Genomic DNA, 14,221 nt, shown 5'->3' with positions numbered 1-14,221 from the left:
TTTTTGGCATCTATTAAGCATGTTATTTTTCTATTTATTACTTCTGCATGACCAAATTACATTTTACTTACTTATTTATTAAATGTGTATGTTTTGCCTGTTTATATGTGCATGCACCACACACATGTATGGTTAGATCTCCCGGAACTGGAGTTGTAAACCATCCTGTGGGTGCTGGAAACTGGGCCTGAGCCTTCTGTAAGAGAAACCATCCCGTGTTCTTAACCACTGAGCCATCTCTCTAGACCCTACTTACATTCTTAAATATCATTGTTTTATTTCCAATTATGTATCTGTGTGGAAATATGTCACATGCTTGCAGGTGCCCACAGAGACCAGAGGAGTTCCATCCCCCAGAGCTGGAGTTGTACATGAGCTGCCTGACATGGGTGCTAGGAACCAGAGTCAGGTCTTCTGGAAGGACAGTACATGCTCTTAACCACTGACCCAACTCTCCAGCCCTCGAAAGTCACGATCCTCATGTCTTGGCCTCCTGAGTGCCAGGGTTATAGGTGCGACTCACCATGCCTAACTTAATTTCATTTTTCAACGCCTTTTTGAGATAATACCCACCTAGCACTAATTCATGCGTTTTAAGTGTAAATCCACTGGATTTCATATATACACACATGTGCCAGCATTAGCATTCATTTTTACGACATTTAATCATACCTCAGGGAAAACTCGTACTGATCAGTGATGATTTCTATGTCCCTTCCTAGCCCTCACTCAAGTCGGAAGCAGACACCAATCTACTTTCTGTCCCAATGACTTTCCTATTCTTAATTTTCATATAAATGTAATTCCATAATGTGTGCACTCTTGCATATTTAAATCAGTGTACATGCTGGCTAGTTTTATGTCAAACGTAACATAAACCAGGGTCATCTGAGAGGAGGAACATCAGTTGAGAAAATGCTTCCACAAGATCTGGAAGGACAGTACATGCTCTTAACCACTGACCCAACTCTCCAGCCCTCGAAAGTCACGATCCTCATGTCTTGGCCTCCTGAGTGCCAGGGTTATAGGTGCGACTCACCATGCCTAACTTAATTTCATTTTTCAACGCCTTTTTGAGATAATACCCACCTAGCACTAATTCATGCGTAGGCAGGCAGGTAGGGCATTTTCTCGATTAGTGATCAATGGGGAAGGGTCCATCCCATTGTGAGTGGTGCTTATTCCTGGGCTGGTGGTCCTGGCTTCTGTAAGAAAGCAGGATGAATAAGCAATGGGGAGCAAGCCAGTAAGCAGCACCCCTCTATGGCCTGTTCTTCAGCTCCTGCCTCCAGGTTCCAGCCCTGCTTGAGTTGACTTCCTCCCATTGAGCATGACTTGAGATATGGAAGTCAGGTAAGCCTGACTCCCCGAGTTTTTGGTCACGGTGTTTCACCACGGCACTAGACATCTTAACTAAGACAGTGTGAAAAATGATAAGTACAGCTACTATAAGCTTTCATATCAAGTGTTTTCACTTATCTCAGGTGCAGGCTTTAGAAGCATTTAATTGTCTCAGGAGTTTCCGGACATGTATTTATTTAGAAATGGAATTTCTCTGTGTAGTCCTGGTTGTCCTGGAAGTTTCTCTGCACACGAGGCTGGCCTTGCTCTCACAGAGATCCAGCTACCTCCCAACTGCTGGGAATAAAGGCCACTGCCACCGTAGCCACCACATACTACACGTCTTAATTATTTGGCCACCTTTCCCTGGGCCATAGGCTGAGACCAGCTTTTCTAATGTGGGCCTCAGCAAACAATGACGATACAAATACTAATGATACCCTAGAGGCTAAATATAAAGCACGGTGTTTGGATTGAGTTCTTTTTTTTTTTTTTTTTTTAAAGATTTATTCATTTATTATATATAATTACACTTTAGCTGTCTTCAGACACACCAGAAGAGGGCACCGGATCTCTTTACAGATGGTTGTGAGCCACCATGTGGTTGCTGGGAATTGAACTCAGGACCTCTGGAAGAGTAGTCGGGTGCTCTTAACCACTGAGCCATCTCTCCAGCCCGAAAGCAGCTTTTTTTTTTTTTTTTTTTTTTTTGGAGCTGGGGACCGAACCTAGGGCCTTACGCTTCCTAGGCAAGCGCTCTACCACTGAGCTAAATCCCCAACCCCTTTGGATTGAGTTCTTTATGCAGTATCAGAGGGAGAGAGAAAAGGAGAGAGCAGTAGGGAACAGAAGGGTGACAAAGCTCACTGAACTGCCGACCCCTCCACCTCTCCAGTGCTGGAACTGCAGGTATTCACCACACCTGGTTAATGTGGTATTGGGGCTCAAACCTAGATTTATTTTTTTTAATTGATTTTATTTATTTAAGTACACTGTAGCTGTCTTCAGACATCAGAATAGGGCATCAGATTTCATTACATATGGTTGTGAGCCACCATGTGGTTGCTGGGATTTGAACTCAGGACCTCTGGAAGAGCAGTCAGTACCCTTAACTACTGAGTCATCTCTCCAGCCCAAACCTAGATTTCTTGATTGCTAGAAAGCACTCTACCAAACTGAACTAATCCACACCATAGTATATTATGTTTTAAAGAAATATAAAAGTGGGGTCAGCAAGATGGCTCCATAGAAAGATACTAGCAGCTAAGTTAGTAGATTCAAGGTCAGTCCCTAAAACCGCCACGGTGAAAGCAGAGAATCAACTCTAAGTTATTCTGAAGAGGAGAGAAGACTCAGCAGATCAGAGCACTTGGTGCTCCTACCAGAAGATTCAGATTTGGGTTCTAGAACCCAAATGTCAGCTTACAACCTTCTGTACTCCCAGTTCCAGGGCACCCAGCACCCTCTTCTGGACTCCACGGTGCACACACAGTGCCCTTACAGCTGTGCAAATATACATAAATACTTCTTTTAAAAAGGGGTGGTGCTAAAGAGGTGGGTTAAGAGCATGTACTGCTCATCTAGAGGACCCGAGTTCAATTCCCAGCACCCATGTCAACCACCTGCAACTCCAGCTCCCCACCTGCTACCTCGAGCCCCTGCAGGCACCGAGTTCATGTGTACACACCTATAATCCCAGTACTCAGGAGGCAGAGGCAAGCAGATCTGTATGTGTGTTCGAGGCCAGCCACATAGTGAGTTCCAGACCAGCCAGGATTACATGGTGAGATTCTTCCTCAATAAATAGACAGACAAATAAAAACAAGAGTGTACTCTAATACAATAAAGACTTACATCGGTCAGTGAGTCATTTATTAGCACTATCAAGTATACTGTACACAGTTGTGCTACATTTTTACAAGACTGGCAATGCACTGGCTTGTTTGCACCAACACCAAGACCTGAGTAATACACATCGTCACAGCTGTGACCTCACTAGGCCCCAGGAACTGTTCAGCTCTATTACCATCTTATGGTAATATGCAGTTTATTGACCAAAGTGATATTTAGGCGGTGAACAGCTGTAAATGACCAAACGTTGTTCTAGGTACCAAAGAGACCAGAAGGGACTAGAGCTAAGAAAATACAAGGTCCTGATCCTGAAGAGCTTTTATTACAGTTTAGCACAGAGAGGTGGAGCCATAGCAAAAAGCTCTGGGGTGTGCGGGCAGCAGATATGGAATGGGAGGGGACCACGTTCAAGACCAATGATCTGGGAATGCACAGATCTGGGTGATGATGGAGGTGAGCATGCGGGAATGTGAGGGAGGTCCTGGCACAGGAGCAGCAAGCACACCTATTAGGTGGGAGCACGTCTAATCTGCCTGGAACATTACTGGTAAAATTCCAATCTACTACCCAGCCCTAAGGAACAAAATAGCCTTGACGATTATCTGAATGGTTTTCAAGAAAAATTTATTTCCATAAATTAATTAATGTAACAGTGGGCATTTAGAGTCACAAACTATCAAACAGAAAAGGAACTGTAGAGTATCATGTATACTAGCATTACCAAAGATGGACACATTTCACTGAACTATTAGCCATGATAATACAGGAACACTTGGGACAGCAACTTACTGGCCCAGATCCCAGCTCAAGGGGCCTCTTGTTGAAAATTCAAACCCAACCAACACCAGACAGTCTTATAAAGACAGAGCAAGCCTCAGATTTTAGCATGCTGGGCTGGATGGTGATAAACGAGGACCCCAGCTTCACAACCAAGATAGTTTTTGCTGGACAAAGTGCGGCTAAATTGGAATATTAATTAATTGTGATTTGAAAAAAAAATTTAAGTCTTCCTTCCTAGCCAGTCTAGATAGAAGCTCAGTCCAGGAAAGAAGCCTTCTCCTGACAGGAATCCAGGTGAGGACACTCCATACCTCTGGCCAATTATTTATGCTTTGGATACAGCCACCCACAACGTGGTCATTAAAAAGGCCCTTTTCATGATACCAGGGGAAAAGCTATAGAAACAAACTAAAGATATTAAAGAAAGCACCAACCGCATACTCCCCTCGCCCCCAGGTACCAGGAGGAAAGTATCACGACCTAAAAGTTGATCTTGCACAGATCTTAACGCACATGGTACAGAGGAGACAGAGCCCCAGCCTGGGGAGATCAAGGGCCGTGTCCCCTTGGCTGCACTGCAGCCCTGGACCTGCTGCCATGCCACAGTCCTGCAGACTTGCTGCTGCTCTCAGCCTGGTGGGCAGAGAATACGCCCAGGGGAAGGATGCCCAGAGAGTGGGATCTAGAATTGACCTCAGGTTGGCTCTGGAGCCCTCACAAAAGACCCTTTCAGGCAAAATTGTGGGGGGGAAAAAAAGTCATGATTTTCACAGCTCTTGGAGGAGCACTAAGTTTAGGATTCACAGCATGAGTTTCTGAGCTCTTCAGGCTCGAGTAAGGCAAAAGCTACATCTCTTCCCACTGCACCTCCCTCAGTCAGCTCTTACAGTAAGGGCAGCAGGAAAGACAGACACGATCTGCTTCAACAGGTGATGAGGTACATCTAGATGGATGGGGAGAGAGGCGGGATGGGACCTGACGGCAGGGAGAGGAAAAAAAGACAGGCACTAGTGGGAGGGAGGAGGCTGCTCTAGCGAGACTGAAAGGTGGCCAAGAAAATGTCTGAAATGTGGCTGGACCTGAGATTTTCTTCTTTCCCCATAATCATGAAAACACTAAACTTCTGGAGGCGAGCTATAGCTAAGTACGTTGTGCTTAATAGAAGCTTCTCAGTCACTTGGGTGGGAAGTCCCCATCCTCAGAAAGTCTACCAATTCCCATTACAGAACCAGTCTACATGCCAGCAGCCACTACCTCCAGTCACGGTCAGTGACCACAGGGTCCGAGGACACTAACTAAGGTGCTGCTGAGGCTGGGTGACCATTAGGAAACATAATGGTAAGACGGGTGTGGCTGAGTCTGGATAGGCCCGGTGAACCTTGAGGCAGTTTCCCTCCTCCATTCCCAGGACAAGGATGGAGTTGGGTCTCTCTAGTCCTGTGCTTCGAGATGCTGGCAGTCCGACCAGCGTTTCCAGCCTTTTACATGCCATACCAGCCAGGGACAGATTCTGAAGGTCTGTCTCGCTGGTGGTGCCCCAGCTGTGCACACCCCACCTTTTGCCTCCTGGGTAGTCCGGATGCCCCAGTGACCATGTGGTAAAACTGACGAATGGCCGTCTACTGCCCACTAGCTTGCAAGCTGTCTAATGTGCAATGTCTTGATGTACTTGTAGAAGGGGCCATGTGTAACTCACCCATTCCGAGTTGCAACAGAATTCAGAAGCACTAAGTAACTAACGAGGGAGATTCAGGTGAACACAGGCCACATTTTCGTGGTCGGGACAATGTGTGTAAAACGGGATCTGCACACATTGCTGAGGACCAGCATGCAAACTAGCCTGCTCTCCTCGAATGTTCTGGAGTCATGTTCAAGTCTCCACAGACAAGCAGGTTTGTGTTAACTTATGTAAACAGCTGAGGAGGTGAAGGACATGGCACGTTCTCACCTGCTCGTGTCCAGTTTGCTGTTTCAGGGTGGCCCAGACCACCAACCGCAAAGGACAGGCACAGAGAGACCCTGAACTGGCACCCTCCTCCCTGGCCACTGACACATGGGGAAACCCTGAACTGGCACCCCTCCTCCCTGGCCACTGACAGATGGGGAATGAACGAATCCTAGGAGCACTGGCTAACATTCCCGGACAGCACTGCTCACTTCTCTCCAGACAGACAGGAAATGTCCCTGGACCAGGCCAGGAGAATGGGAAGAAATGGCCGCTGTTCACAGCTAGCTTGAGCGTCTTACCCATCAGCCAAGCAATCTGGACTCTGAACTCTGAGTGCTAGGTGTGAAGAGTGAATGGGAGATACACTGGGATGAGAAAACACGAGGAGGGGAGGGAGCACGGTGAGGACAGTGGGAGGGTGAGCTCTGAGGGCCTGTGCTCAGACTACAGCAGCCTACTGCCTGCAGACTCCTCTGGGCACAAACCAGAAAGCATGCTTCTTCTAGCATGCAAAGATTTCCAATAAGTTTGACAAAGGACTAGAGTACATGAGGCACTCTCAGAGAGCGCTGGCTCTAGGATTTTGCAGAACCAGGCACTCAAGCAGCTAAAAATGCTCTTGGCCAGCCTCTAACACCACTGATCCTAACTTCATCATATACCAACATTTCAGAGAAAACCACACTCCACCTTATAGTTTTTAGTGGTTATGAGAGAAATCTGCTTCTATGCATGTCACTCAACAGATCTGCGAGTTCAGTGGGCAGGACTGGGGGGGTGAAAAAGTGCTTCCTCTAGTGAGCTACATGAAAGCCGGAGGGGGAGGGGCTGCCTGAAACACATGAATGGAACACTGCCCCTCCTGTGCTGATCAATGCCTGTCACAGATTCTCCTAAGACATGTGTTGTCTTTCTCCTCAATGTCTTACAAAATGGTTTAAAATCACATTTAGAGACCCCAAACATGCAGCAATAATACAAAAACAAAAAAGAAAAACTGAAAATAATCAACACCATAACATTAAAAAGTGCAGCTTACGTCGGGGCCTGGACGGGCTCCTCTGGCACCAGTGACCCACAGTCACAGAGGGGAAAAGACGGGGGAAAGCCACAAACACGCAAACACACATTCTCTCAGAATAAAGGTCCTGGGCAGGCAGAATCAGAGTGAGGAGACACACCAGTTCATCTTTCTCAATCACCAGAACAAGCTGGCGAGAACACACAGGCCAGGTAGCCAGGTCCCCCAGGCCAGGTTTCTAAGTCATCTTGGGCAAGCAGCACCATAAACGGAGAGGAACTTTCATGTGGACGCACAGACACCGAGTCCTTAGATTCCTAGTGTTGCTTAAGATGTGTGGCTTTTCCACCTGTGTGGGAGATGGGCAGGAGGTGCCTGATGTCAGTCAGGACCATTCCCAGGGAAAGGGAGCATTCCTGAGGCTCTATACTCAGCAGTAGAATTAGAGGGCCCTTCTTCACCAGCTTCTAAAAAGGCTGCACCTTGAAATAAGTAAAAATTCATGGGCTGGGCATCGTGAGTGGTTTGGGCACAGGGCTAAAATCAGGGAACCTCTTCCAGGGAGAACTGCAAAAGTTCAAAGTAGAGACCCCGAACTGTTCTCAGCAGCTGGCTGATGCTCCTGCTCCTCCTCCTTGGCAAAGAAAGTCTCCAGGTCCATCAGCTTCTGAATCAGAAGAGCGTCCAGCTCTCGAGTCTGCAGCGCTGCCTTCTGGGCCCTGGTGAAGCTGCCGGCCAGCTTCACCTTACCTCGAGCTCGTCTCTTTCGAGGGACTGTAAAATCCGGGAATTCCAGAACACGCTTTCTTTTCTGCTGGCTGATGGAGATCAGGGTACCATTTCGTTCTTTGGGTTCCTCAAAGATGGTCTCTAAACACCTAGAGACAGAGCACAAATCGGATTCACCAACAGCCCAAAGCTGCCTGCACTGCCTGGGAACTCAACTGTGTACTGCGGCCGATTGCTGTTTGTATGCATGAGCAAAAGCACACGTGTGGTTGGAACGCATGCACAAAGTGGAAAGTTACAACTTTTTAAACTCCATGAGCAGTTTGGGTCTCTACCACAGATTTATGGTTTCCTTCTGTCAGCAAAGCTATTAGCTCGCAAACCACAAAGTAAAAAATAAATGAAAACTGGTGGCTGGGATCAGCTATAGAACGTTTGTCTAACACACATGAAGGGCCCGGGCTACAATATCTGCATGGTCTTAAAAAAAGGAAAGACAGGTATGGTGGTACAATTCTGCAGTCCCAACTACCAGGGAGGCAATTTGATTTGAGTAGACCTAGAATTTGTTAACAGGTGGTGCATACCTCCAACGATAACAACACACACTGCCTGCACATGGGGCTCTTACCTACAAAAGACCCTGAAGCTTGGTTTCATTTAACCTTTCAGGTTACCTAGCAATGCTGCAACGAATGGCCTTCTAGAAAGAAATGCCTTCCAGGCAGAGCCCATGTCCAGAGTCCTGAATAAAATACCAGGACTCTCTTCCTTCAATCCAAATCAGGCAATTTAGTACCCATCCCTGCTTTGAACTGACTTTAGACCCAGGGCACACCAAGTGACACAGCATCGGTATCTGGGCTGAGATCATGGCTGTAGCAGCAACTACAAGCCCAGATGAAACCCGGCAGTGTATTCATCAAGACGTATGCAAAGCACACAGACATTTCCTATCACTGACAAAAACCCAGGCCCCAATTCTAGCTAATTCTAAAGTCCAGCACTGGGCTGGATACTGGGCCAGCCACCTGTAATTCAGATCTCTCCATAGGCAGAAGCAGGTGGATCGGTAAATTTTGGCTAGCCAAGCATGCATGATAAGACTGCCCCACAAACAACAACAAAAGTCCACTCAATACTGGGTAGAGCTGAGTGGAAATGCCTCTCTACCCCAAAACGGTGAGAGGCATCAGTCATTCCAGCACCGCCCCTGAGCCCAGCCCAGGACGTACCTGCTCGCAGGAGGAGACTTGTAATTCTTGTTTGTATATATTTCCTCTAAACTAAACTCCTTCTTCTTTAACCTGCGAAGAGAAGAAACAATCCTCACTCCTGCTGTCACTGCCACACTCACACTTTTTTTAAGTTGAAAAGAAAAAAAAACTGTTCATGCCATTTCCTGCCACTAGAGCTGCAGAAACAACACAGGCCCTGGCACACCGGGAAAGCACTCTCCTACAGTTTCACACCAGCTGTGTCCGGCACCTTCCTCTTCTTCATTTTGGGTTCTATAAGACAAGATCTCGCTAGGTAGCCCAGTCAGACACTCCCACCTCCCCCGAAAGCTGGGGTTCTATGCACCAGCCTGCACCGGCTGCTTTCTCTCCATTGGCAGTGCTGGTCCTTGTGAACGCTGGGACAAGTGCGCCATCGCTAAACCAGCTACTGGTTTGTTTCTATTCTTCATGGCTTGGAAATGGTGGGCTTAGTGACTGGCAGAAATTTCATGAGCACGTGAACTTTTATTGAGTGAGCTGGTTCATTCGTCCGTCCATCCGTCCGTCCGTCCGTCCATCCATCCATCCATCCATAAGACAAGGTTTCTCTGTGTAGTTCTGGCTATCCTGGAAACTCCCTCTGTTGACCAGGTTAGCCTTGAACTCAGAGATTCCCCTGCTTCTGCCTCCTGAGTGCTGGGGTTAATGACCTGCAGCACCACAGCTAGTCCCTGGGTTATTTTTAAGGTTTAAGTATGTGGGTGCTCTACCTCCATGTAGATCTATGCACCATGCGCTGGAGAAGTCAGAAGAGGGTGATGGACCCCCCGGAACTGGAGCTACAGTTGTGAGCTACCATGTAGGTGCTGAAACTTGAAGCCATGCCCTCTTCAAGAACACCCAGTGCTTTTAACAATTCAGCCATCTCTCCAGTCTCTCCAGCCCCTCGAGGTTTTTTGTTGTTTTGTTTTGTTTTTTGAGACAGGGTCTCTCTACATAGCCATGGATGTCTTGGAACTCACTATGTAGACCAGGCTGGCCTCAAACTCAGGGAGAGCGAGCTGCCTGGCTCTGCTTCCTGAGTGCTGGGATTGAAGAAGTGAGACACCATACTCGGATCCAAGTCTATTTCATTTTTGAAACAAGTGAGATGGCTTAAGAGGATAACTGTGATGTCATCAAACCTAACAAATGACTTGATTTCAACACCAGAATCCACATGAGAGAATATACCATGTGTGCCCACATACAAAATAAATAAATGTACAGTCATTTTTTCAAGTATATTTTCCTTTGAAACAAGGTCCTATTATGTTGCCCAGGGTTGCTCAAGCACCTGTCTGAGTTTCCTCATTCAATTTATGATGCTAAGGCTCCTCCAGTGCACACACTACGCAAGTACAGTTTGGTTTTTTTTTGAGACAGTGTTTCCCTTGTGATCCAGACTGGTCTAAAAATTTAAGATTCCATTTATGATTTATGTATTTGTGTGTGTGTGTGTGTGTGTGTGTGTGTGTGTGTGTGTGTGTGTGTGTGTCTGTAGGTACAGGAATAACCTGTGACAGTTCTTTCCTCTTACCACCTGGGTTTCAGAAACCAAACTCCGCCCACCAGTTTCATTTACCTGGAGCCATGTTGCTGGCTTTTCTAAAATTACTTTGTTTTAATGTGTAGAATAGGGACAGCCTTGGATGACATCCTTGGGAACCCTGTCTACCTCTTTTCAGAACCCTTCTCAGCTCATGGATTAGACTAGATGGCCAGCTGCGCCGGGGAGCACCGGGTTCTTCAGTTCAGGAATTCTAAGCTTGTATCACCAGAGCTGGCATGTTTAATCTGGGTTCTGGGTACTGCACTCAGGTCTTCTGGTTATCAGCCTCAAGCTTTTGATTACCGCAACCTAGTGCTGGGATGTTGAGAGTAATGTCTGTTTTAGCAATGACTTAAATGTTGTCTGCTTGTCCTGGCTTATCCAGTCCCTGCTAAAGTACACTCTGCTCACATCCAGGTTTAGGCAACCATAAGTAAAAGTGACGCAAATGTGTGTGAAGATCTTTTTCAGTATATACATTTTCAACTTGTATAAAATCTAATGAATATAAACCTTTAGTCCTAGCACTCAGGAGGCAGAAGGCAGGTGGGTCTCTAAGTTCAAGGCCAGCCTGGTCTACAAAGCTAGTCACAGGACAGCCAGGGCTACACAGAGAAACCCTATCTTTAAAAACCATACAAACAGGGGAGGGAATGGGGGCTTATGGACAGGAAACTGGGAAGGGGAATAATGTTTGAAATGTAAGTAAAGAAATATATGGTGCCAAATCCCCAACCCCCTTGTTGCTCTTTCATAGCCGGGGTTCAGTCACCAGCACCCACATGGTAGCTCTCAGCGATCTCTAACTCCAGCTAACCGCACCAGAAGTCTTCTGTTGTTGTACTGTAGTTTGTTGCTTCCAGGACTTGAGTTGATTGTTCTGAGACAGGGCACGTGAAGGACACGTGATGTTTGGAGGGCATAAATAGGACCTCAGGGAGTGACAGAGACAGAGCTTGGCTTGTTGGTACAGCTAGCTGTGCACACTTGTGGGTCTCCCATCATCCCCTCAGACATTCAGACCATAGCGTGGTCGAGGAACACTCAGTGAAGAGCAGAGGGACACTTCCTCTGCAGACAGACAGGCGTATCGCGAGCACACGCTAACAACCCTACCCTAACAAGACGCAGACAAAGCTTAGATAACTAGGAGCCCCTAATGGAGTTTAAAGGGAAGATGAATGAAGGTAGAGATGTGGTACAATCAATGGACTTCCGCATTGCTGACAGCCATTCTACTACAGTCAAGTGAGCACAAGCAAGATCAAACTGGTTCCAAGGGTCCTTCATTAAGCCATGGCTTGTCTGGCCTACTAGGAAAACAGCCAGATCAATAATGGGAGAGTTTACCATCTCAACAGACAATATAAGAAATGACAATGACGAGGGTGGTGACACCGTTTGTTTTCCCACAAACTGGGACTTGGCTTGACTACTGTGAAGGTCGGTGGCTTAGCTAATCCATCATGATGGACAACCGTGTGCTAATATTATTGATAAATAAATGCAAACGAAGGAAGGAACTGCACTGCTTGTAAACGGAACCCAGGGCTGAGAATGTAGTAAGCGCACACAGGAGAGTGCTTGCTTTAAAGTCCGGGGTTCCATCCCTAGCACCATATAACACTGATTTGGTGACACATGTCAGTAATCACAGTGTGTCAGAGGCGCAGACAGGATCAGAAGTTCAAGGCCATCTTATACAAGACCCTGTTCCCCAAAACAAACCACAAACAAAACCCAAACCTCCCAAACGTGACCTTCCCAGACATCTTTAGAGAACAGGTATGTTCAGTCCTATGGTCCTGAGACCTCTAAAGACTAAAGCCCCAAGACGGATGATGGGCTGGAACATGAACAGACACACAGAAAACCAGCTCACAACACAGCTCGGCTTCCTCAATCCTGGAATCTGCCCGGCTCCCAGTCGTGCTGACTTAGGCATGAGCCACCAGCATCGTATGCAAATCTTTCTGTTTTACTTTCTTTGAGACAGGGCCTCACTACGTAGGCCTGAATAAGGTCTGAAACTCATTATGTAGACCAGGCTGCCCTCAACTTACATAAACCTGCCCCCACCACCTAGCTTAAAATTAATTCCCAATTTAAATTTCAACTTGCATGTGTGCCTGTGTGAAGGGGGAGGTTGTTTGTGCCTCAGTGCACATGTGGAGGCAAGGACGGAGAGGCTCTGGTTGGTTGGTTTGTAGTCAATTCTCTCCTTTCTTATTTTCATGGTTTCTGGGGATGGAATTCAGGTCATGAGGCTTGCGTACTAAATGATTTGACTTGTTGAACTATCTCAACAAACACATCAATTTTTACAACTCTCTCTCTCTCTCTCTCTCTCTCTCTCTCTCTCTCTCTCTCTCTCTCTCTCTCTTTCCCTTTGTTTTTATGTGTTTTGCCTGAATGCATGATGTATGTGAACCATGTGCATGCAGTGCCCAAAGAGACCGAAGAGAGCATCAGATCCCCTGGAACTGGAATTATAAAAACAGTGAGTTGCTACGTAGGTGCTATGAACCAAACCCTGATCTTCCATTGGGGTAGCAAGTGCTCTTAACTGCTGAGCCCTCTCTCCAGTCTGTTTCTTTTGAATTATACGTATGTGTCTGTTTGGGGGTATGCACATGTGAGTGAAGGGTCTGATGATTTCAAAGATGCCTGGGAGCTGGAGTTAGAGGTGGGTGTAGGTAACAATGTGGACGCTGGGAAACACAGAACATGTCCTTACCTGCTAAGCGATCTCTCCAGTCTCTAGTTTAATTAAAACAGAAACAAAAGTCACTGCAACACTGAACTAGAGCACCGCCTCGAGCTTCACCCTGGTGCTCATCACCTTCTCAGAGTTCCAGACACGCTCAGCTTACTGTCTGTCTGTCCTTTCTAATTTGTTTTTCTTTTTTTGGGGTTGGGGATTTAGCTCAGTGGTAGGCGCTTGCCTGGCAAGGCAAGGCCCTGGGTTAGGTCCCCAGCTCCAAAAAAAAAAAAAAAAAAAAAAAAAAAAAAAAATGTTTTCTTTTTTAAGATTTCTTTACTAGCATATATTAGGCACAATACTGGACTTCATTACTGTGGGAAAAGTCTGCTAATTAAGGCAAGCTTGGGTTGGCGATTTGGCTCAGTGGTAGAGCACTTGCCTAGTAAGCGCAAGGCCCTGGGTTTGGTCCCCCAGCTCCGGGAAAAAAAAAAAAAAAAAAAGGCCGAAGCCTGTAAGAGGACTCCCTTCTCCCTTCTCTGATCTTGTCTGGGGAATTCTGAGCACACACATATGCCTCTAACTAAGGAAAGTATGTGGACTCAATTAGACAAAAGGATGAATTTCCTTTCTCCTGACAAAACCCGCTCAGTCAGACCTGAGGTTCCTAAAATTCTTCCCTGTGCTAATGAGGCATTTCAGGTACCCTAAGCCCTCAGCCAATGACCTTTGCCCATCCTGGATGTTTCTACCCTCAGTCCCCTGAAACTTTATAAGCCTTGGATCACCCTAAGTAAAGTTGATCTGCCTAGTGAAAGCTGGTCCTGTTCTCACAGGCTTCCAGGGTGGGGAGACCCACACATTATGATATTTTCCCACATGTATACACATTAATAATAATATACCTCCTGATGACTCTCTCTTGTTCCCTTCCCACTCCAGACCTCCCACCCCTAGTTACTTTCTAACTAGTGACCTTTCTGCCTCCCCTCTTTTTTGAGGGGGAGGTAAGTCGCTGAATTTAACTTGAGTTACAGAA

At 46.6% G+C, this 14,221-nt stretch overlaps 1 protein-coding gene across 6 annotated transcripts in view; it reads right to left on the bottom strand.

The window, feature by feature from the left end:
- Positions 1-6,039: 6,039 nt before the first annotated feature.
- The window catches only part of Prr14l (proline rich 14 like), a 60,292-nt gene continuing 52,110 nt past the window's right edge, over positions 6,040-14,221 (bottom strand). For all 6 annotated transcript variants that reach the window (XM_032917133.1, XM_032917129.1, XM_032917128.1 and 3 more), the window contains 2 exons: positions 8,906-8,977; positions 6,040-7,819 (listed from right to left, as the gene is read on the bottom strand). In XM_032917133.1, coding sequence (XP_032773024.1) covers positions 7,519-7,819; positions 8,906-8,977 — 373 coding nt within the window. In that variant the 3' untranslated portion in view covers positions 6,040-7,518. The remainder of the gene's footprint in view (positions 7,820-8,905; positions 8,978-14,221) is intronic.

This window comes from Rattus rattus, chromosome 11, assembly GCF_011064425.1.
Source record: "Rattus rattus isolate New Zealand chromosome 11, Rrattus_CSIRO_v1, whole genome shotgun sequence".
Lineage (NCBI taxonomy): Eukaryota > Metazoa > Chordata > Mammalia > Rodentia > Muridae > Rattus > Rattus rattus.
Note: the sequence above shows the minus strand (reverse complement) of the source record. Positions and strands in the feature narration are given on the sequence as shown.